The following is a 24,615-nucleotide window of genomic DNA, read 5'->3' on the forward strand; positions in this document are numbered from 1 at the left end:
ATGACCAGATGAAGCAGCGGCAGCAACTTGGGTTCAAATGTTTTGCCCAAGGACACATGGGGCATGTTGCTGCAGGAGCTGGGGATCAAACCCCCGACCGTCCAGTTGAGAGACGACTGACTCTACCAACTGAGCCACAGCCGTCCGTGTCGTCTGGTGTTTTAAAGATATATTTGAGGCTTCTACCTCTTAAGAGGACATTTTTCCTTGCCACTGTAACGTTGCTAAATGTTGCTTAGTACTCATGATGATTTAACGTTAGGTCTTTGTGGATAATATAACAATGGGTAAGGTATTTTTCCTGCTCTTTTGTGTCTTGCAGTAACATTTGTTATGACTTGGTGCTGTTTAAATACATATTGGTTAGTTGACGAATGTCTGCCATTGTAGTATTACTCTCCATTATTTCTTCATTTCCACAGCATAATGAAATAATCACACCAACAACTTCTCTTTGTATTTTATTCTGATCCATCATTAGGCAAACAGACATCAGTGAAGCAGACAGACCTAGTGTATGTACCATCACTATAAATTAAGATTCAAAGCAGGACATTTCATTGTAAAATTCAATATCACCTGGAAATCACTGCAGTAGTAATGTAAGAACAAACTGGGAGAATCTGCCATATCTGCACATATCTATAGAAAACTCAAGTTAAAGAGTTAAACCTGGATCACTTCATTTACACAAATCGTTTATTTTTTAAAAGTATTCAATAAAATAAAGCACACCACCAGACAACTTTTTCACAAATCAAAATGTAGGGAAAGTCCAAAACCCTTTTTTTTCTGCAATCCCTTTAATGCCACAATCATACCAATATATAGAGAAAAAAAAAACAACTTTTGATGACTCCAGTTTTAGAAGCTTCAAAAGGGAAACGATGCATTATATCAAAATGTGCTGAAAGTTACTCCTGATTAGACCGCAAGAAGCACAGGTCTGGTGCCAGAGGATAAAAAACAATCTAAGACTATTCAGAAAGGAGGAAATCCCTTTTTCATTTTTTTGTTTACTACATCTTTGGCTTCTAGATGTTGGACTGGTCCAGGTTCACTTTGGAAGGTAGTGGCCCGGCCTCTTCCTCTGGCCCTTTGGAGGTGATGATCAGCAGGGAGGATGCTGGGTAGGGGATCAGTTTCTCTTCCTTTGTGAACTCTTTGTCTCCATAGATGCTCAATTTCTGAAAGATTAAAACAACAACACTTTTAAAACATGTTTTACATTATCAATATTGAAAGTACTCAAAAGTTAAGATTGTAATCTTGCATTTAACTTCTATTTGCATGCAGAACTTCTGCATATCCAGCACTCTGCGTCTGACATTAAAAGTGTTCAGCTCTGGTCTTTAGCCTGAGAACTCTGCAGTGACAGACACGCATTGCACTTTTTGGAACGTCCTTATTTCACATTTCTGCTGAGAGTTGGATGAGTAGATCAACGCTACTTTAAGAAAGCTACACTCAGCAGAATGCTAGCGTAACTAAAACAGTAAATGGCTGGCCTATAGCTCTTTGTAAGTGGCCGAGGGTTAAGCCTGATTTATACTTCTGCGTCTAATCTACACAGCAGGTTTGCTTAGACATGTACCTAGATAGAAGCCTATGTATATAGCCTGATGTACCCCTCCTCTAAAATGTATCGACATGTTGAAACGCCACAGACATCAAACCCTGTGATTGGCCTGCTGGTGGCATCACATTTCCATCATTTATCCGGCATAGTAAAAATTAAAGGAAAAAACTGGAACCGTATTTATCAGCTTCAAATCCAACATTATACACTCTGTTTCATTTGCCGTGGTTTCCTGTAGCCAAACAGAAGAGAATGAATTTAAACTAAAAACACTGGGGATCAATAAAGGACTGTCTTATCTTATGTTGTTGATCTGGAAACTGCCGACTGGCGCACTCCCAAGTGTTGCAAAGCTATGAAGACACATCACACACTAGTATGTAGTGCTCACGACGGTGTAGGCCACTACAGTGTGGCTGTGTAGCCGACAAAGAAGTATAAACCAGGATTTTCTGATCCGGGACAGAAAAGGGGTCCGGGACAACCTCATAACATGACAAATCTAAAACTACAGCATCCTGAGACTTCACCTGACAAATATTTAAATGCCTAACTTGCGTTTGTTTGTCATCCAGGGCTTCAGGAAATGTCTTTAAAAAAATAAATAAAAAAAGAAGACGACAACACAGCACTTACCTCGACAGGTACATACTGGTCTACAGCTGTTGCCACGGTGGCACAGCAGATCCAGATCAGGACCAGCACAGACAGGATCAGGGTAGTGGTAAGGATCCACCCTGGTAGCCATGAGTTCCTGAGGAAGCCAGAATAAATATTTAGCTTTGGTGGGATCAGATACCTGTTGCTGTAAAAAAGGTCAAACTCTCCTCAGCAAGTTAAACACTTTCATTCTGTAGGTTGACACGGTCGAGAACTGTTTGCTAACCAACCTTGAAAGGCAACCGAAGAGCTTGTACTCATCATCGTAGCTGCGGTCCCCGCTCAAATCTCTGTCCCTCTCCTGGATGAAAGAGCGCTGGTATTCTTTGTAAACTGGACTGCCAAACCCGGGGACTTGAAGTAAGAGGGGGGAAAAAAAATGATTCAACAACAAATCTTATTCTTTTATCACCCATGTTGTCTTATTGTCCTAAAACTAACATTTTCTCAAGCCTTCACTTTATACTCTCCATGATTTATTTCCATTTTCACATAAGCAACCAAGTACACCACACTTAATGATGATGACGACGATGGTTTTGATATTGACGATGATAGTAATGACGACGATTTTGTTCGATAGCGACGATTGTAAGATGGTTTCTATACTGATTAGAGCTCTCAAGAACTGCCGTCAGTGTTGTGCTCCGCCTCTGCGCAATGCCCGTCAGCACCTGAGTGTCAGATCCAACTCAAAGCTGATCGTTGGCACTTACTGATATTCCTCTTTTCTAGATCCTTGCTTGTCTTGTTCTTCCTCTCTGATGTGCGTCGCTTTGGATAAAAGCATCTGCTAAGTGAATTGTAGAATATCCTGTCAGCTCTCTTAATGATGGTCGGCCTTTCAATTCCCCTTCTCCAAACTTTACACTTCGGTTGTCAGAAGAGCCGACGTTGATGAAGTTTTAACTCGGCAAGCTGGGGGCCAAATGCTTTCTCTGAAGACGTTAGCAGGACAACGCTGTCTTCAGCTGGCGTAAATCAAACTGTACACTTGTTGGGGACTTTTTTTTTTTGCAGAAGTAGATTAAAACATGTTTGATGCTCTCTGGGCAGTTTTGACAGCAGCACAGCGGTGCCTGAATGACTGGAAAAAAAAAAGTTTATCCCATGCTCATGTTAGTTAAGAAGCATGTCATTCAACGCAACCATGTGGCTCCTTTGTGTGTTTTGGGACATCAAAAGTGGTCTATGACACTGAGGATTGAAAAAAATGTTTTCTTTACGCAAATCAGGATTTGGTGGTATTTTGATAAATGTGACTTTTTCAGGGGTTGGGGGTTCCTCGAGAATATTACAAACGTCACACGTTAAATGGATCTTAAAGAGAACGTGTGTTCGCCTCACAGCTTTTCTCCGGCTCTTCTTTGACTTCTTCGTCCACGTAAAACAGGGAGAAAAACTTGACTTGTGGCTCAGACTGTGAATCAAAAAGACAGAACAGGATTGTCAACAATGTCTTCCATCTCCACACAATGAGCTCTTTTGTTTTGTTTTGTTTTTCCCATACAGAGTATCAAACGCCTTTTTCTCCTACTGAGCAACCCACCTGGAAAATGACGATTTTGCCATCGTCGGCCTGGAGGTAAAACGTCCACGTGGAGGTTATAAAGCTGTGGGCCTGACTCATTATGTCGCCCCAAATCCCTCTGACAAGACTTAGAGGGTACAGCAGGTGAATCCTTGGCATCATGGCCTCCAACTGGAAAACAAAAACAAGCAATCCTTAGCACGCTGTTCTTTTTTTAAAAAAATTATTTGTATTAATGCAGACTTGGGAGAGACGTACCTGCTCATTTCGTCTCTCTGCAAATGGAAGCTGATTCTGACAGCCCAGGTTGCATGCATACTGCTCATCAGTCTGGGAGTAGGCCTCACGACAGGCTGGTGGAGGAGGAGGAGGAGGAGGAGGAGGAGGAGGTGAGAGTTAAAATGAGAGAGTACATCAGGATAGCAAACAAGGAACAAAGAGGTCTTCATAGCAAGCCCTGCCTATAATGGATGGGCGTGTAAACATGATAATTATATATGCAAAAGCACTGATGTAATGCACTAAATTGATTTGAGACAAGTTGAAGATGTGGACTAAATAGGTCAGGGGGCTAAGTGCATGACTCACTTGATTCACACTCGGATTTGGTCTGATTCAGATCGTCACTGTCACGGACAAACTGACAAATGGAGAAGAGACGGCAGCCTCTCTGACAGGCGTACAGCTCGTCCTCCTGCAAAACAACAATAACCCACAGGACCAGTTGAATGCACCCGTGAACAGTACGCACTTTCAACTTTTACACATTGTCATCCTTTCATTCGACAAGGCGAATGTCACAGGTTGACTTCACTTCCCTAAAACTGGGTAGCAAAGGCTAGCAGACGTGACTTTCCTGATAGAGATAAGTACTCACCGACGGATACGTGTGCAAACTGTATGTCATTTCACACGACTTGTGACAGGACGCCGTGTTTCCCAACACGCTATTGAACACCTCCGATGACGCCAGTGTGCACGAAAGCAGAGCGAACTGTGCTAGAACACGGACAAAGAAAGAAAGAGTCCCCATTTTGCCTGCGAAAAAATCTAAACAAACAACAACACGCTCTTCTTCTTCTTCTTCTTCCTCCTTAAACGGTTCGCGAGTCTCGCGGGAACTTAAGGGCTCGCGAGAGTGGCGCTGAATATCTTGTGATGTTCACGGACTCCTCGTAAATACCTCAATTCTTCTGAAAGGTGAGGAGATATCAGATTGTGCAGATATACAGAAAATGAGCAGTGCAAAAAGTATGTTTTTTTTTTTTTTTTTTTAGCTTTTATCTTATAACATGGCCCCTTTAAAAACCAGTTATGTCAGATCTAGAAGAGATATCCTGTGCCAATGTAAGCGTAACATATATAACTTTGCTTTGTGTTACTTACTTGTCCATTCAATGTTGTCTCTCATACTTATCATTTCCAGCAGCAGTAATTTTCTTGATTGTCAATTAAAGATAAAAAAAAAATAGGCCCCAATGGAGAATCAATAAAGTTTATCATTATCTTTATATTTAAAGGGGTAATCAACATTGGACACAAATAAAATAAAAGTGACAAACATAAACCCAAATGTGATCATACACTTATTACAGGGGTTCAGAAACTTGTCAGCTCGCGACCCCCAAAATAAGGTGACCACAGACTGGGAACCCCCGCTGTCCCTGGAGATGGTGAAAGCATATTTTTGTGTACAGCTGCGCGCACATACTCTTGTTGGCCCACCAAACACTGACAACACAAGAGAACAACCCAATACAGCCGCCCCACAACTCCAATACTTTGCATTTCCATGTGTTCATAGCAGCAGACACCTATAATGTTGCTGTTGTGCTTTTGTCCAGATATGTGTTTTACTTAAGGACTGCAAAACTAAGGTTCCCCTTCATTTCCATTGTTCTTTAACCAATTATGAAATTGCAATATCCCCCAAAAAATCGCCTTGAAGTTTATTATTCTGTTTTTTTAAATTCATATACTTACGAAAGGTAAGTTGTTGGATTTTTACAACATTCTTCCATTGCTTTGAAAACACAAAATGTCTATATTTCCACCTTGTTGTTACGTTTGACCGTCCAAAACAAGGGTGTTCACTGTCATGTCCGACAGCACGTAAAGGCACCCGTAGTTGCTTCTATTTACCATCCACATCCAGCTGCAGCTAGCTTCACCAAACAGACTTTTTCGTAGTTGCGTTTATGATATGAAAGGGGAATCTTGTATTAGTCCAGAAACTACGAATCCGTCGGGCCAAACCAGCCATGCATTTCAAATAAGCTCTTTGATTTCAGACATTTAAAAGAATTAACAACGTAAGGTAAACCAGGAAGCTAAGAGGTAGCAGCTGGACATAGGTAGGTTATAGGTTTTTTAAACCTCACTAGTTGTGTGAGGATGGACAAGTTCGTAGTCAGGCTGTCAAAGGGGGAATCACCGAAAAAAGCAAAAAGCAACGAAAAGGTCTACAAACAAACTACTATTGAATCTTTACGGGTGAGCATACAATTACTGATTTGTCAAAGTCTCTGTTAACTGTGCCACATATTTACATCATTCATTGCTCTTGTGTGTTTCCTACAGAGGGTTGTTGTTATTGAGGATATCATGCGCTATAAGTCCATGTTGGAGCTGCCTGAGCAGAGCAAAGACAACCTGCTGACAGCCCTGACAGAGCTGAGCAAGAAGATCCCATCCAAGGAGGTGCTCAAGTCCACCAAGATAGGTAGACCAAGGAAACCAGCGACACTTATCACAATGCACTCCTGATGGGAAAAGCACAAACATGTGTATGTTTCTGCTTAGGACATGGCACACACTGTAGAGTACGGTGGCCCTGAAGTGCAAAACACAACGACAAATAAGAAAACACAACGACAAATAAGAAAACACAATAACAAATTACAAAACACATCAACAAATCAAAAAACACAACAACAAATTACAAAACAACGACAAATCAAAAAACACAACGACAATGACAAATCAAAAAACACAACAACAAATCAAAAAACACAATGACAAATCAAAAAACACAACAACAACGACAAATCAAAAAACACAACGACAAATCAAAAAACACAACTACAAATTACAAAACAACGACAAATCAAAAAACACAACGACAAATCAAAAAACACAATGACAACGACAAATCAAAAAACACAACAACAAATCAAAAAACACAACGACAATGACAAATCAAAAAACACAACAACAAATCAAAAAACACAATGACAAATCAAAAAACACAACGACAAATCAAAAAACACAACGACAAATTACAAAACACAACGACAAATCAAAAAACACAACGACAACGACAAGTCAAAAAACACATCAACAAATCAAAAAACACATCAACAAATAAGAAAACACAACGACAAATCAAAAAACACAACGACAAATCAAAAAACACAACGACAACGACAAGTCAAAAAACACAACGACATGTTTTCTTATTTGTTGTTGTGTTTTTTGATTTGTTGTTGTGTTTTCTTATTTGTTGATGTGTTTTTTGATTTGTTGATGTGTTTTTTGATTTGTTGATGTGTTTTCTTATTTGTTGTTGTGTTTTTTGATTTGTTGATGAGTTTTCTTATTTGTTGTTGTGTTTTCTTATTTGTTGTTGTGATTTTCACTTCAGGGCTGCCGTAGTAGAGCATTGAAGTCTATTTAAACTTGATGAAATGAACATACTGTTTGGTTACAAGTCCTGAGTTGGCTTGCACATTAGTCAGAATTTTATATTTATTGTGAGTCAACAATATTCGCCATAAACATGTCACAAGTCAGAATTTATCAAGATAAAAATAAAAAAATAAACAAGAAATGCTTTTTAATTTAGCATCGATTCATTTTACCAATTCAATACAGTCTGGAGTTTCATGGACAGGCTGTGAAGTCTATTGATGCAGGCAGATGAAGCTCAAGCTCTTTGTACAATTAATATCGCATATCCTGCAGGCCAAATAAATAGAGACAGATATTCTGAAAAAAATGTTTCATTTCAATGTGTGGAAAATAAAATAAGTCAAATTACATAACTGCTTGACAATTCAAAGAAATAAACAGCTGCTGTATCACTGTTGTATTTTTCTAATTTGTTCTTTGTTAAATTCACACTGCACTAATTAGTTCAACCCATGATGAAAACCTCTCCCTCTCTCTCTCCTCTAAGGTCACACAGTCAACAAAATGCGAAAGCATCCGGACCCTGAGGTGTCTTCATTTGCAGCAAAAGTTTACACGGACTGGAGGACATTCATTGAGGAGAATTCCAATAAGCCGTCTATTGAGGTGCGCGCCGACAAACAGTCTGAAGGACTCCGGAGCAACGCAAGAAGACTGATGTCTGAAGCTCTGGAGGTCAAGGTAAGAAAGAGCGTCTCAGTATAGTTATATTCATTCCACCTCTCATTTACGTTTAACCTTATGTCTACATTACACTGGTTGTGATCTTTTTAGATTATAAAGGAATGGAAACGCTAGCTCTGAACCTAGCTCCAGTCAAAATTGTTATACATGAATGGCATCAGAGATATAACCCGTTGCAATGTTGTGGATGTTTAAAGACCTTTACCAAATTGATAGAATCTTCTAAAATGCAACACGCTTAATCCATGCAGCAAGCAGCACCTTAATGTTTTAATAAATTTATATACATTTGTTAACACTAGCTTCTCCACCTTGTTCCTACATAATAAAACAGCAACATGGCTGCAAGTCCATTTTAATCTCCTTATCTATCTAACTGCTAATGAAGACTTTTCCTTTCTATCTTTGTCCAACCTTCAGGAAGAATCTGGACTTATAGACAACATCGAGAGGGAAGTGTTTCATCAGAGCTCCCGGTTGGTCAGCAGCTCATACAGGCGGACTATTCGAGCACTTGTGTTTGCCTTCAAACACAACCCTGAAATCAGAAGTCAAGTGAAGGACAGCACACTAACAGTCAACCAGCTGGTGTCCAAATACAAGAAATAACTGATGATGAAACAGTCTGAGCCTCAAACGACACAAAGAAGACCATGTTTTACTTGAAAAGTAGTTTTTTTTTTAATTCAAAACAGGTTTTTTTAAAACTTTTTTTTTTTTAATTCTCACTTTTCTGTAAAGAAAATATAAAATAGATTTACAATTGGTGGCACATCAGAATGTTAACACTGTTTTTAAACATGCATGTTAATCGAGCTCACTAGTATGAAAAAAAAAGTTGATTATAATGCCATTCTTTGGAACTTGAATCATGAACTTTTTGGTTCTTGTAAAAAGTATTTTATATTGTTGGTGAACATTTTTATACAAAATATGACAAATTCAGTGTTGAAGTCCTTTTTTTTGTTGTTGATACAACCATATTATGTGAAGAGGGTACTACAGCAGCACCAGCCAGATTATGGCAATCACCATGAGAATCACAGCTAGAACACAGATGCTAATGAAGACGATGTCGCTCAGGTCATGAGGCTCAGCTTTAGGACCCTCTGTGTCACTATTATCGACACTCTCAGTTTGCTGGTTCTGCTCCTCGAGACGACGCTCCTCTGCTGAAATGATGGACACTGATGCTATCTTCCGCAGGGCATCACACTTCACCTTATATTCCTGCACATTCTGCCGCTTCCCATCCGAGAAATCGATGTAGAGTTTGTTTACCAGCATGGTGATGTTCCCATGTTTCTGTAAAGGGAAAAGGAGTTTCAGGCAGATTAACAAATCCATTTAACGGCTAAAGCTTGGTTGCACCAGTAAGGAACACGATACTGCGGCTCCTCACCTGGCTGGCAGTACCACAGTTGACAAACTGGGTGAGTATCTTGTAAGAGGTGGCTGTCAGCTGGGCCGCACAGGTTGGGTTCCCCAGGTAGATCCTCTCGCGCTCCAGCTGAGGTAAGGACTGCTGCGGTATCAGAATGGTGAATTCTGATCTAGTGCAGCTAACGTTGACAGGAACCACTTAGAATGCAGGGAAGGGAAAAAAAACAACAACTCGCTGTTAGATTTGAAAAGTAGTATAAAAAGGAATGACGAGGAAAATGCTAATCTGTGGAAGTATTTACACCAGTAAAAGTTTACTATGTTGTGATAATATCTGAGCATGAAGCCTTTTTAAAAAAACTTAACAGGCAGAAATGGGCTTCCAAGAGACGCCTTCTTAAAAAATGTACCTCCGAGATAAGAAGCAGTGAAGCCTCTATGAGCCACATTTCTGTCCGTGCTGAGCACCACCAGCAACTTGTTGCTCTTTGAGACCAGAGAGGGGGGCTTCTCTCTGCCGCACCAGCGCCCCAGCAGCGTGTCTGTCTGACTGTCCCCGTCGTAAACTGCGATGGAGTCGTAGTCGCACTCGTCCGACAGACTGTTGCGGTCCTCCAGGTCCATGATGGGGAAGAAGAGTTTGATGCGGTATCCGGCTGCTAGAGTGATGCTCCAGTGGCAGTTGATGTTGTTTGGGTAGATGTTTGGAAAATGGGGGCTGCTGAAGTTGCCACTTACAGCTGACAGAAACTGCTGGCATTCACCTGGTAATTACAATTAATCAGAGAAGTCAATAAAATTTGATAATTTAATAAGGTAACCATAGTACAGTAAACTTGAATAACAAGGTTGTCCTTCTTTATTTATTTTTGCGATTTATGTTTGGGCTTTTCATGCCTTTACTGCGATATAGGACAATGGATAGAGTTGTGAACCGGGGGGGGATAGGGTGGGGAATTTAGCCACAGGTCAGACTCGAACCAGGGTCGCCGGCCTTGAGGAAAACAGCCTCAAGGCTGGATGAATGCTTGGCAAACAAACCACCAGATGTTATCTCTTTTGGTTGTGTGCTACAGTCCTCAGTGTGTTAGCTTAGCCTAGCGTACCTGACTGGACATTTTCTAGCCTGGTCATTGCCAGTTCACAGGCAGTAACATGATAAATAGTTTATTTTATTTAAAACACTGAAGACATAATATGGTGGTAAATGTTCTTTAGAGTTGCAGTAACAGATGTTACTTACTAAAGGCAGAGCAGCGCTAGATTTTTCTGTCTCCAGTCATTATATGTACCTACAGTAAGCTAGCCAAATGATGGCAGTCACAACATTTTCATCTAACTCTAGCAAAGGGAAAAAAAACAAGATTTCAGAAATTGCTATTTTTATGAGATATATCGATATAATATGTGAACCTACTGTTATGTATTTTCTACTTACTCATTGTGATGATGTTTTTTGCAAATATTAATCACATAAGCTTCGTGTTTTGTTTTTAAATTCAGTAGTTTATGACTCAGTGTCCTTCTGCAACTACTGTAAATTTAAGGATTCGTAATCTTCTTGGTTAATGCTCGACAAAGTCAAACGAGGACAGTCTGCACTCAGCTGCCTAAAAAGTTATCCAGCAGTGTTTAACTTTAAATCAAGTCCAGGCGTTGGCTAGACCACTTAAGGACTTTCACTTTGCAGACTTTTGTCTTGTTTGTGGGGGGGCTTGTGTGAGACGGGGAATGAGCTCTGTTCGTCTCCGAGATAGCGATCCACTTTGAAGCAGAAGTGTTCAATTTTCTTTTCATCAGATGACAGCGTCTTTTGTGTCATGTTCTAGATCTTTCATGTGCCTTTGTTTCAGACTCTCAGTGTTAGATAATATGTTCTTTTTTCTTCTTGCCACTAACATCATCTGAATCATTGATTTCATTGTTTTCTCTTGTCCAACTCAGCCAAACTCAGTTTTTGTCAACATTTCTATGGCCCTTAGCAAATATATATCTCTACAGTGCACTTGGGATTTCATGGGAGCTTTTCTCTTCTGAATGGCATATGAATAGGATTTTTGTAAACAAAGGTTGTTTTATGTAATTCCTGACAATGCTACAATATGTGACATTGATGGTTTGTTAAATCTTTCTTGCAGTTACACAGAACAACATGTTGAGCTAGTCTGAAAATAACTGTTAGAAATTGTCAAGTGATTGAATAGGCCAAAATATCCTACCAGAGTAATAGTAGGCCTTGAACCCACGTCCACCAATGTTGAAGTCCGACTTGAAGACCACCAGGAGCTGGTTGGAGGTGGTGACGATGTTCGGGGGTTTATCTGCCCCGCAGTATTTGCCAAGGTGGCGGTGGGTGACTGTCGGGCCATCAAACAAGGCGACAAAGTCAAAATTACATCCTTCATTGTTTTCCAACTGGAAGTCCAAGAAGACCAAGGTGACCACGCTGTTGTTGGACACGTGGATGGCCCAGGAGCAGTCTGCATTGTTACTGTACTCCCGAGGATACCCTGGACTGGAGATGACACCGGAAAGGCCAGTCAGGACTCCACCACACATATCTGGAGAGGATGGACGACAATACAAGGTTAGCATTAACATGACAACCGTTGGATGGATTGACATTCAAAAGAAGGACTTCAGGGATCCCTTCCTGAGTGAAAAAACTTTCTCTTACACACATTGACGTACGACTGATTGACCTTTATGCCGTTTACTGTAGCATTTCATCAACTTTTTGATGGACTGTTCTGAATTCTTGGGACACAGTCATGGTTCTCATGTTTGAATTTAGTGTTCCCCTCACTGAGTGAAACAGCTTGGTTGCACTTTGATAAGATTGCAATTGAACATGGACTGATTTCGAAGATCATTAGACTGTGAAAATGTTTTTTCTGTCTGTGGTTTGCTTTGAAATTTGATACACGCATTCAATGTCCCAAGAGGATGCACAACAATGACTTGTGTGATACCCAAACTAAGGGAAACATCTTTGTAACTACTGAAGAAATTGCTTTGAAATGTAATGCAGATGGTCAAGGTCTCTTGAAGATGAATCCTTATTATTTTTGCTGACTTCCTGCTTCCTCTAGCAGCACCATGAGAATTGGCATTAATGTTTTTTATGCTAATGTCTCAACAAAGACTGGATACATTGCTTTAAAGATCAGTACACACATTCAAATTACCCAGAGGATGATGACTATAAGCCTATATTTTTTAACGTACAATAAACCTGTTAAGAACTAAAGACATTCCCATCATCCTCGGATGTACATTTTTGTTCTTGTCAGCATGTAAACATACTAAACTCACATGATAAATGTGATCTCATGCTGATAAGAGTTTTCAGCTCAAAGCACTCATGGGCCTACTAGAGCCACTGTTTTCCTTCCTGTTTATGTATAATGTTTAGGTGAGGTCTAAGTTATCCAGTAAGATATTAGCTTGAGGCCATGAGGTACTGAACTGCCAGAAAAAATCATGTCAAGTTTGAGGTGGTTAGCTATGAGATCCCTGTCACATTGCATCTCATGACTTACCTTTTCTATAGCCAACACTGAATCCCCTCTGGGCCACATGGCGGTCTGAATGGAAGATAATCGACATGACATTCCAAGAAGAGGTAAACTGGGGCGGGGAGATGTCCCCACAAAATATCCCAAGGAGGTTCCCCTCATCCTCAGATATGCCATTGTAGATCTTGATGTAGTCGTAAGCGCAGTTGGCATGGTACTCCAGTTCAAAGTGGTGAAAGGTAAGGAGGACAGAGGAACCCTCTGCTACGACTATTAGCCAGGAGCAGTCAATGTTGTATGGATACAGGCCTGGGAAGTTTGGACTGGAGATATTCCCAGATGGAGCAGAGAGGATCCCTCCACATTTGACACCTAATAATTGCAAGAAAAGTACTTTAATTTAAGCTCCAAGAGAAACGATACCATTAAGTTGTTGAGGCTCTTTCCTTTGCTTAATTATTCATGACTGTTTTTCTAGCATCCTGATACAACCTCTGAAAGTAAATTACCGACTTTGAGGGATTGATAGCAAGATCTCTTTACCTTAAAGATTAACTACCCCCATCAAATTTAAGTTTTGCGGCATCAAAATAACAAATAGCCACTCACCTTTTTTAGAACCAGCCTTGTCAACAAGCAGTAGTAAATGAACCAGTATAGCCACCCAGAGATTCATGTTGTTCTTGTTGATTCAGCTTCTGTCACACCTCAGCTACATGCAGAGGTAGAGAACGGCAGTGTCAGAGCGCACAGCCTTGAGACATCAGCAGCAGTGCCTGTAGAGGTAATAGGACTTTGAAAAATTCATTCACGGCCTTAATGAGGAACCTGATACATACCCAGGACATGCTTTGCCCTCTTCGCTAAATTTTAATGACTGATATCCAATGAGCAGGGGTGGCTTGTCAGGACACTGTTTGGAGAGACGCTATACATTTTTAATGATGGTCAAATAGACACACGCTGAGCAGCAGCTGCAAGTGGGGTTGATAAAAGAGACAGGAAGAAAGAGAGAAAGATCACATTTGTCAGTAATATAAATGGCTTCATTACAGCGATCTGAGGGAGTATAGAGCCAGAACTATTGATGTCTTACAGTGAGGGGCAATGTGGACTTTTTTGTTTTTTAATTAGCCACGGCTAGCAACCTGTATGAGGGAATCTACTTGGTATTTTACACATGAAGCAGTGTTCATTGCATGTGTCCCTCATTAACAAAAGGAAAAAAGTATTATATCATATTGTATTTTGGGTTTAAAGGGGAGCATGTTGCATAACTATTTATTTGGGAGGAGCCATAACATTGTGATGTTATGTTCTGACTTCACAACAACCATCTTGTCTTGAGGTGACAGCTCCGGGCAAAGTAAAAGTTTGGCTAGCTGTATCTCTCCGTTTCCTCTCTTTATGGTGGTTGGTGTGCAGAGGCCTTGGTCCTCCAGGTGGGCAGCCCAGGTTCGGATCCGGCCTGTGGCTCCTTTTCCACGCGTTGTTCCCCAGTGCACTTCGCCTTGAATCTCAGTCATAATGGAGGGACAAACTAACCCACCCCCCTCTATAGAATAACATAATATAACATGACAGGCCTCTGTAATTTATAATAACATTAATACGAAATATAATAGTATACAAAAGAAGAAAAAATAGGTAAATAAATGTATTAATTAACAGATAAAGGAAAAAAAAGTTTATATATATATATATATATATATATATATATATATCTATATATAAGGTCAGTACAATTTACCATAATAATTGTCATAGAAGTAATAATAATAGTATACAAAAAGTGAAAAACAAACAAACAAAAAATAAAAAAATTGAGAGCTCGCCATTTTGAAGTTAATATATATAACTTTTCAAAGTTGGAAAACTTTCAATTAGTTGAGGTGACATCAAAATTATAATATTGAATTAACACAATATTTTCACAGACTTGAAGTAAAACTAACTTAGAATGTTATGTTGTCATGACTAGAGAATACTTTTACTAGGAACATTTTATTCTAACAAATGCTATTCCAGGAGTGCTGAAAGGCAGGGCTTTTAGAGTGAACATCTAATGGCTTCAGTGAGCAAAAAGCCAATACCTTAAGTGACCTGCTAGATGGTGCTGTTGCACTTTGACAACACAGTGAAAATCACTGGCTTTTAAAAACGTCATTCCGAGCTCTAAGCTGAAATAAATAAGAATGTGATTAAAATCAGTCAAGTGTTTTTCACACAGCCGTTCCTGGAACTAAAATGAACCGCCTTGCCTTTGAATTTTAATTCTGTCCTCTCTGAAAGCTTGTCATTGTTCAAGGATGTGGATACTGGGCAGTGCTGAAATGTGTTTCGGAAAGATATTGTTTGTTTGGAGCAATTAAATCAACTATTAGAGAGTAAATACTCAGAAAACAAATGAGGATACTACTGGAAAATTCCTTCAGGATAAACGGGAACTTCAGTTAAACAAATAGCAGGCTTTTGACCCAGCTCTTGAGGTTTAGTTTAATGAGTTTCATCCATGAAATACATAAAATTGGGTTTCGTTTTTTTTTTTTTCACAATTAATTTTATTCAACAGTATTAACATATCCATCATGGACACCCTGTATTAGAGGCAGATGGGATTTAGCCGGTTGGCAGGTGAGAGGAGTGACTATAAGTGTCTCAATGTGTTTGTGCTGCTGTGGGATGGGGTACTTGACAGCTAAAGCATCTGGCATCATTTGATCCACAAAAAAAAAAAAAAGCAAGAAGGCACAGGATGTGAATGTTGAAATTTTTAATAAAACACAATCTGCTTACAAAACATCTTTCTCCACATCAAGACAGATTATGTTCGATTCTGCTATGGGCACACCGGGGCTGTTGGTAGCCGCTCACTCTGATGAATGTTCTCTAAAGCTCCTGACAGTGAGATGAATATATAAGCATATATGTCACAGGACAATAAAAAGTTAATGCCTCTGACAGAGCCTGCGGCTTGGCAGAACATCTCTATATATTCCTGAGCCTAGAGCGTATGGTGTCTTGGTCAGCATGATTTGTCTTTTAATATTTTGGATGCATGGTGTATTTCTGCAGCAAAAACCTAAGGATAACCCTGAGTAAACTTACACTGCATGTTGTATGGATGTATACACTACAACACAGTGTTTCATGCACACCTTTTCTGTTTCAGCTGGATGGATTTTTGGATCCTGTTTCAGCTCTTCAGAGTTCATTTTGCACTAAAAGCTTTATCTACCAACATAGCTCTTTACTTAATGACATTCAGAGTGTTTAACATTAATCAAACTTGCATAACAGTGGTGATAATGTTTATGCAGGAGCAGACCGGTCCAACTCACTGAGTACAGGGGAAACATTGCCGCAACCTTGTACCTTGTATTCCCAGCTGGTGCTTGCTTAAAGCCAGTAATGTTGTGTGTGTGTGTGTGTGTGTGTGTGTGTGTGTGTGTGTGTGTCTTTCTCTCTCTCTCTCTCTCTTGCTCGCTCTCTCTCAGTGCTTTTCCCCCTTTTTTTTCCTTCTCCCCTTTGCTGCATTTCCACCTAGCCTCTCTACCAAGGACAATATTGATATGTAATTGCACCTGCAATTCTGGGAGCTCACAGATTGGATTATGGACCATAATGAGCTAAGCCTCCTTCTGTAGCTATCAGTGCATTAAAACCCATTATTTTGGTAAAGAAACAGAAAAGACAAAGAACCGACTACCCTGGCAACTGCTACGTCAATCCTTACAGTACTTCACTTGATGGGATGGAATTTTAAATGTATGGCTATTTTCTATTTATACAAATCCTATTACACATATTGTGAGGCATCACAAAAAATGACACACAGAAACAGAAACAAATTCAACTAGTGAGCCACTGTAAAATCCGTTTGGAGGCTTAATTACGATTTAGCCGTTTTAAATCCTAACTTTTTAAAACTTTCTGTTTGGAAATATTAATTAGTGTTAATAACTGTTGAAAAATACATGTCAGTTAGTCTTATGTCTACCCAACCGGTTTTCTCCATGCATGTAGATTTTCATCGTGCCTTCCTGTGTTACCATGTGATTTCCTTTGGGGCTGTTTTTCTTTTGTTTTGAAGTATTTTCAGTTGACTTTTGATGGACATTCAATTCCCAGACTTTTAAGCCTCGGTTCTGCCACTTTGGTCTTTTGTACTAATAAATCCATTAATTATTCTGCAATCGGGTCCTCGTCCTTTGTTAATTCTTCAAACATGACAGAATTAGCTGACACAGGAGGGAAGGAACACATGAGATGAAATACACAAGGGGTAATCAAAACCAGGTGTGACAGACAATACACAGGGGGGAACTGATGAGGGCAATCAATGGGAAAACGCACAAGACAGTAGGCTACACTGGGGAAAGAACAGGTGCAGAAAGCCAAACTCAAGCTACTCTCAGGTGAGTATAGGGGAGCTTAAAGCAGATATGTCCATTAGGAGTTTGTTTAAAATCAACTGTGTAACTTACATTTACTGCTTAACACTTTTCACATTACTTTTATTAGATTGTGTTTACCTTTAGTTTCATATGTTCCAAAAAAAGTGGCTACAATACATTAATGAATAAGAAACAGGGTTAAGCTGTCAAACCATCGTTTGCTACATTAGCTAATTCTGCTCCTCTTTGAGCATTTGATGATTAACAAGAAAGCTACCCTGCTAATTGTCTGAAAACCTCCCTTCAGGTTGGATTCACGAGGAAAAAAAGTCATGTTGGTTGTGGTATAAGCTGTCTCCAGGACGCTATTGGATCCCAGTGATGACTTCCCTAGCAGATACCAGGCTAAGGTAAGTGCTTGAAGCTTGAGCTGTTACATTGTGAGCCATGGCCCTTTCCGAATAGCCACAGTTCAGTAGGCAGTACGTACTATTCAGTATGGAGTTTCAGTATACTGAACTTTCGTGGTCATTCAGTATGCATCTTTTGGGTCCACCTCAGTTTACTGAACATTTCAGTATGGATACTAACTTCCGGGTTTTATGTAGTATGGATCGGATGCATCCTTTCAGGAAATGAATTGTATTTTACCACCCACAATGCAGTGCGAAATTAAACGTAAATCGTCACTTCACATCTGCCTCCTAATCAAAACAAACGAACGTGGATTAATTGAATACATTTTTAATCTAGAGTTAAAGTCGCGACTGAAATAGCTACTTTTAATTAACAACAGAAAATATAACAAATGTCTGCATTATTATAAAACCTTTCCCCCTCTATTTAAATAATGATTTCACTATTTAAATGTCTTTATTGGTTTATTTTATATTCTGTATATTACTGTCTTTCATTTGTACTTTTCTTTATGTACTGTATGTTATTTAGTTATTTAATCTGCCTTTTACTTGATTTACATTGTGATATTGTTTTTTCTTTACCTGACTGTATATGCGCATTACTCTTCTTGAATAAAGCTAAACAAAAAAAAACGGGTGAATGCAGCCGGTTCGGGTAATGTAAATGACGTCACTTCCATACTGAATGAATCAGACGAAGTAGGAACAAATATCTGTCTACTGTGCGCGCCTACTGAATAGTGGGTACTGAACAGTATACAGCACGGATAGTAGGTACTGTCTACTGTCTTACTGACAGATTGAGTATGTACTTGACAATTCAGATACAGCCCATGTCTTGTTTCTGTTCAGTTCAGGCAGAGACACTGAGAACATTAACAGAAGCAGTTTTCTTGCTTTCAAACCTTTTTTATTTGCCATGTATCATATGAGATGTCATGCTTTGTCATAAATGGAGTGACTAACTGGGAGAGGTTGCTCCAAGTTTACGCCATCCTTTGTGGAGGCTTCCTTTTTTCGCCTCTTTGTACAGCTGAGTCTCTGATACAGTGCTTTCACGCTTGCACAAAGCTCCTGAAAACTTTCAGAAATTTCTTTGGGGTGAGCTGTATGTCTGTACACGAGTGAATCCGACTTTACCTGGAATTTTCCTGCCAGACCAATAGTTAATTTTTCCATTGAAATCGGGTCGAGTTGATGTGAGAACCCTGCGAGTGATTCTGTTCTCGGCTCCTTTGCTGATACTGTGAATGTGTCGAACTACACGTAGCATTGATATGAAGGCAAAAATTGTCATCATGACGTCAGACTCTGTTGCTTCGTCCACCACTTCTGCATCCATGTTACTTTTTACGTCATGTCTTGCCTCCTGAGATCCCCCCCACTTCCATCCGACAGAGACAGTCTCTCGCCGTTAGGTGCATGTATGAATAATCAACTCAGGAAGATTTCAGGTGTAGTATGTTTAAAATTTTCAGTGGTGCATTTGTGAAAACAGCTATAGAAGCAAATATTGGGTTGCTGTCGGGACTTAGATGCACGATTGTTGCCTTGCACATAGCCTCTTAAAATAAGTACTTCCCACTTATACAGTACTTGCTACATGGGAAGCTCAACATGGGTTTTTAACGAAGAGGAAGGACTGTGGCTTTACTGTTCTTCACATCACAATTACGTGTAGACTGCTGAGCGCCTGGTCTTTGCTTTCTTTTGGAGCTACACTCACCTCTACCCATAACTGTATGTGCTTAAAGTCATGCTGTTTTAAAAGCCACATAACTTTTTTTTGTGTGATTTTTTTTTATTTTTTAAATACGCATTGGTTAATAGTTCTGCAGAGCTGATCGCTGTCAGAGCACTCAGACTGAAAACTGATTTCTCACTGAAAGAAATAATAGGGCTTAGTTTTTCACACAGCGCTTACTCTGCAGCCTGCTGCTGCATAAGAGATGGATTGATGGGTTTAGAAAGGTTGCTGCCATTCTTTTGGCTTGTTTCCTTTGTACTGACTTCAAACCAAGTCTGTGGTAGAGTGAAATTGTATATTAGCATAAAGCTCAACATGGCTTTTGTCAAACAAAGGCAGTCAGGAACATTTTCTCCACATGCGAGGAAAGTGAGATTAAACTTTAAGCAACAGGTTTTTGCAATATACACGGTTTCCTTACACATCGAGTTCATAGATAAATATCTAATTCATATTTTGGTGGAGAGCCATTCCTCAGCCTCTGCTATTGGTACGCTTTCTGTATGCTGGTGGGGAGTGAAAGTCCATCTCTGCCACACAAGGCTGTTTAAAATGTATCAAACTTTTTTTTTTCTCTTGAAGGCATGATCTTTTATAAAGAGAAAGATAGCTTGGCTACCAAGAACACAGGGTAGGCACCTGATGGGTTGCTCAAAAGTAATTTAATATACCTTTGAAAACACACACTAAAAAAAGTTTCTCGTATTTGCTGACGCGGTTTCTTTTCCATAATTGTTGATAAGTTCAGCTTTGCAAATTGTGCAATTTACTTTGAAAGGGACTGTTTAAGCTGTGCCTTCATCAGTGACAAGTGAAGTGTTTCTATATCGTAATAATTGTATAAATCACTGCCGAGGAAAAACATAAAAGTAGATCATCAGAAGCAGAGCTCTATAAATCAGGCGTCTTGATGGCTATGTTGTTTTGGACTGAAAGTGACAGCATTTTAATTAATCTCACACAGCAATGCGGCAGTGTAAATACTCCAGATAACAGGAACTCAAAGGGGGGGTGGGGGAGGGGGGGGCACCATGGCACATAAACAGAGTACAATTATGGCCCTTAGCAAGAGCACTTGATTAAGCTGTTTTAGTACCCTTTACTCATTGAGTTCTAAACATCTGACTCATAATGCATCAGCTGTAACAGAAGATTGCTCTTGTTGTGATCTTGCATGAATATTCACACAAGCAATTAAAAGAACGGAATGATGAAGTGGACGGGGACAGGAATCGGTGACACAAAAAGCTCAACTGCTCGATGACTAACATAAGGTTGCTGACTTGAAAAAGGGGAGAATTATTAGGTCACTTTTTTTTTTTTAATCTTCTGGGGTGCAGGTCACTTCATCTTTCAGTTTAACATATTGAGACTCTCATAGCATTGGTTGTGTCAGCAAATGCTTAAAAAACATATTAGGTTTATATACAATAGAGAAAGTCCTCTTGTAGCCGTAGGAAGTATGACTTGTCTGTCTGAAGAAAATTGTGACATTTTGTGGTATTATAGAACCAGAAAATCTGCAGAAGGTGAAGTTGGATGAGGTTGGAGTTGTTGGAAAGATCTGTTATTGTTTCTTGCGGACAGTCTGGGGCTTCACCAATTCCTTTTTTTTTCTAACCCCAACCAAACCTTTACATTAGTAGTGTTATGTTTTCACGAGTTAATTTCAATGAGCACATCAAAATGTCTCTTCTGTAAGGTTAATTTATTGTCCTGGTAAAACAGAAGGGATACACAGATTCATTGGTATCAGCCAATATCTGCCCTGTTAAAAGATATCAACCCATCAGTAAATAATTTGTCATAAAGCAGTCAGTAGCCAGAGTTTATTTCTTGTGTCATATCCATTTAATACCCTCAGGCTTTTATACCTAACTGCTGACTCAGAGAAGAGTTTTTTTTTTTCATTTCACCTGTTGACTCAGATTTGTTTTCATGGTCAAACATGAGAGAAAATGTCGGCAGTGTGGGAGTTTTACAAGTAATGAAAAAGACATCTACTGGAATCGGCAATCAGCTAAATTGTTACTTTAAACATTGGTACAGGTATCGTTTCCCGGCCCTGATTTTCACAATTGGTGCATCTCTACAAAAAAAAAAAGTGCATACAAAGATGTAATCCAGGAAAACACCAATGCATCTGTTGATCATCAGTCAGTCGATATCACCCACTGGCAAATAATGTGGCATACACCAGTGTGAGAAGCGAATGTGTATCTGTTGTGTTCTTCTGGAAATCTCGTATACCTGACTGTTGATTCAGAGAAAGAGGTTTTTCACCTGTTGGACAAATCTTTTCACATCACTAGAAGTTAATTTTTTTTTAGAAATTGGACATCTGGATTCTAGTTATCGGGAAAAAGAACAGACCTAACAGCAGATTGTTGAGCCCGAAGCCCCTCCAAAGAGAGTGAGAGAACAGATTTTAGGTTGATCTTGCTGTTTTTCACCATGTGGTCTGTTTGGTTTAGGAAGAAGACCTCTGCTCATGATTGAGCTAAAAATACATATTTTTTATAAACATTGAATACTGAGGGGGCGTTTTAAGATTTAAGATTGTAATTATACATCCTGACGTACTGTAACACCCGCACTGCTGTGTGTACAATGAAGCGTAAATGCATTGGTGCAAATATTCGCCTTTTTTTTTGGGGTATTCTCCACTCATGGTTGGAATGGCCCACCCTTAAGAGTGCAGCTCTAGTATTATGTTCATAGAAACACCATTAGGAGCCATCACTAGCCCCATTTTCTCCCTGCTGCTGACCCTTTTGGCCTTGGTGGCTTCTTCAGTCTGAATTGGCTCTTCACTTTCTGACAGATGGCCTCTTGTGCCAGTTATTTCCCAGTCTGCGGGGGGGGGGGGGGGGGGCACCATACAGCACCAGCTGTATGTACAGACTTGGCACATGCAGAACATCCATTCAACAGTCACACCATATTTAGTCGCAAATACTGTGAAGTCTTGCATTGCACTACAAAATGAAAACCAATTTCAACAGGCGCGGTGCTTGACAAAGGCCAGGCTGGTGTTGTTCCATCCCAGCAGTTTACATAATATTGCAGTAATCTGACAAAACAAGGTGGTAAAATAACACAACAACATAATTATTCTGTGACATTTTTTTCTTTTGAATATTAGCTGTGGCTTTGTTGTTGGTGTGATCCATTTGATGCCTGCGTTCTCTGCTTAACAAAGAGGGTGTGTTTGTACCAGATACCGATTTAAAGTACTCTTGAGGAGTAAATCCACCTCGCATGAATAAGCAGTTGGAGATAATCAACCCCATATTGAGCACCAATGAAATTTCTTCCCAGGGGTCATTTTGAAAAGATGCCCACCAGTATATTAATAGTTTGGGGGACAACAGCAGGGACAGAGACGGAAGGTTAACAGCTATTGGCCAGTCAGACTCCTGGGATGCACAACCACCAATTACAGTGATTAATAGGGGTCTAATTAAATAGTCTCCCTTCCTAACTTTGCCAGTTGTGTTTCCGTGCAATAAAACAGTAGGAAGATATTTGTTTATTCTGTCTCACATTTTATTACTCCTCTGTTGTCCATATCTTTGAATCTCAGCGTTGTGGGTGGATCGCCGATGCCTCTCATAAGACATAATCATTTCTTGCGCGCAGACTGATGGGAGTGTGTTTGTGTTTTTCTGTGTATGCATGGGGTTGTTTGTGCCGTGTTCCCTCATCTATCACTGGGCTGCCCTCCTCTGATGGCCACTGAAGCTCCATTAGTACCCACAGTCCTGATTGATGTCGCACAATACTGTGTTCGAAGGCTAGGATTGTTATTCTGAACCAGCGACATGCTTATTACAACACCTTTTCACCGCCGAAAAAAAGAAAAGGGAAATTGCAATGCCAATCTTGTCAGGCCGTGATTTGCATTGATGGTGAGATCAGCAAATGTCCAAAATTATTTACTTTTCAGGAGTGTTTTTGCAAATGCACCATGTCTTCGAGTAGGAATAATGTTTGTGAAAACAGGGCTGTTAAGATAATAGGGTGTTTCATGAATTAATTTAAAGAATATGTTCCTTCATGCGGAACAGTTCTGGATCCTGACTGACAGACTGTACAAGCTGCCACTGCTCAGATGATGCAGAGCTGCTAAGTGGTTACATTTGAGCCGCCGTGCCGGTTGAAATGCTGCAAACCTGCATGATTGAAAGGATTTAAGCCGCTGTTGTGGGAGCTGTGATAGTCAAGGTCCAGTCCTCTTATGATTCCACTTGAAACAACATAAAAGTCGATTTTATTTTCCTTCTTTTTTTTTTTTTCAAGTGAAATGAAAACCGATAACTTGAAAGCCCACTGATCAAATTGAGGGACTTTTTTCTATGTCTGTGTTGAACACTCTTGATCACATAAAAGATGCCATGGCTGCTTCTATTAAAATTAAAAGCTGGGAAAAGCACAAATTGGCAAGTTTATGAGATCAGACGTTGATACCGTTTCCCTGATGAAAACATACTTCTTCCATGTGATCTCTCTTCCCTGCTCTCTTCAGTTTTTCTTTTCTTTCTGTCTTTGTCAGCAATATTGCACATCTTCAGAAGCCAGCGCCTGAGTTATGCTGCTACTTTTCCAATATGACCTTTCAGTTCTTGTCTGCATTCATTAGTGGGAAGCAATGGCACCATGAGTACCAGGGCCAGCTGCCAAGACATCCATGCCGCGAGACAATGAGGGAGATAGTCGGCTCTGTAGCCTGCTGATGAGTACACAGTCCCTTTGATTTTGCATTTGAAACAGAGATGTAAAGCTTGTAGCCTGCCGGACTGTCAAAAAGAAGCCGAGCTGATTCACTGAAGTTTGGTTTTAGTTAGTGCCAGCTTTTGCTTTTGTTCCTTCCAATGGGGCGCTCTTTATTGTCATTATCAAGGTCATAAAAGATGAGTCATAAATGGAGCTGAAAATAGTTAACACATTGTCTTTCCCCTGTGTTAGCGGAGGTTTTGTAGAGGATTATTTTCCTTTCGTGGGAGT

The 24,615-nt window shown here is 39.9% G+C and overlaps 3 protein-coding genes and 1 long non-coding RNA gene across 4 annotated transcripts; 1 reads left to right on the forward strand and 3 right to left on the reverse strand.

Annotated features, from left to right (window-relative positions):
* Nucleotides 1–451: 451 nt before the first annotated feature.
* tmem59 (transmembrane protein 59) lies at nucleotides 452–4,893 on the reverse strand. The gene is made up of 8 exons (XM_061045272.1): nucleotides 4,648–4,893; nucleotides 4,359–4,464; nucleotides 4,029–4,123; nucleotides 3,789–3,941; nucleotides 3,587–3,659; nucleotides 2,470–2,593; nucleotides 2,216–2,333; nucleotides 452–1,187 (listed from the first exon to the last, which is right to left on the reverse strand). The coding sequence occupies exons 1-8, from the start codon at nucleotides 4,801–4,803 to the stop codon at nucleotides 1,035–1,037; spliced, it is 978 nt and encodes a 325-aa protein (XP_060901255.1). The 5' UTR covers nucleotides 4,804–4,893; the 3' UTR covers nucleotides 452–1,034.
* LOC132979450 (uncharacterized) lies at nucleotides 1,392–1,747 on the reverse strand. The gene is made up of 2 exons (XR_009674051.1): nucleotides 1,651–1,747; nucleotides 1,392–1,421 (listed from the first exon to the last, which is right to left on the reverse strand). It is a non-coding gene; the product is annotated as an uncharacterized LOC132979450 (long non-coding RNA).
* A 1,009-nt stretch (nucleotides 4,894–5,902) lies between the features above and the next one.
* tceanc2 (transcription elongation factor A (SII) N-terminal and central domain containing 2) lies at nucleotides 5,903–9,089 on the forward strand. Its single transcript, XM_061045274.1, has 4 exons — nucleotides 5,903–6,263; nucleotides 6,351–6,492; nucleotides 7,948–8,141; nucleotides 8,565–9,089. Exons 1-4 carry the CDS (start codon nucleotides 6,165–6,167, stop codon nucleotides 8,751–8,753), a joined length of 624 nt encoding a protein of 207 aa, XP_060901257.1. The 5' UTR covers nucleotides 5,903–6,164; the 3' UTR covers nucleotides 8,754–9,089.
* Nucleotides 9,090–9,143: 54 nt separating this feature from the next.
* Nucleotides 9,144–19,203, reverse strand: cdcp2 (CUB domain containing protein 2). The gene is made up of 6 exons (XM_061043742.1): nucleotides 19,002–19,203; nucleotides 13,070–13,417; nucleotides 11,747–12,088; nucleotides 9,938–10,291; nucleotides 9,547–9,725; nucleotides 9,144–9,449 (listed from the first exon to the last, which is right to left on the reverse strand). The coding sequence occupies exons 1-6, from the start codon at nucleotides 19,201–19,203 to the stop codon at nucleotides 9,144–9,146; spliced, it is 1,731 nt and encodes a 576-aa protein (XP_060899725.1).
* Between the last annotated feature and the right edge of the window lie 5,412 nt (nucleotides 19,204–24,615).

This window comes from Labrus mixtus, chromosome 8, assembly GCF_963584025.1.
Source record: "Labrus mixtus chromosome 8, fLabMix1.1, whole genome shotgun sequence".
Lineage (NCBI taxonomy): Eukaryota > Metazoa > Chordata > Actinopteri > Labriformes > Labridae > Labrus > Labrus mixtus.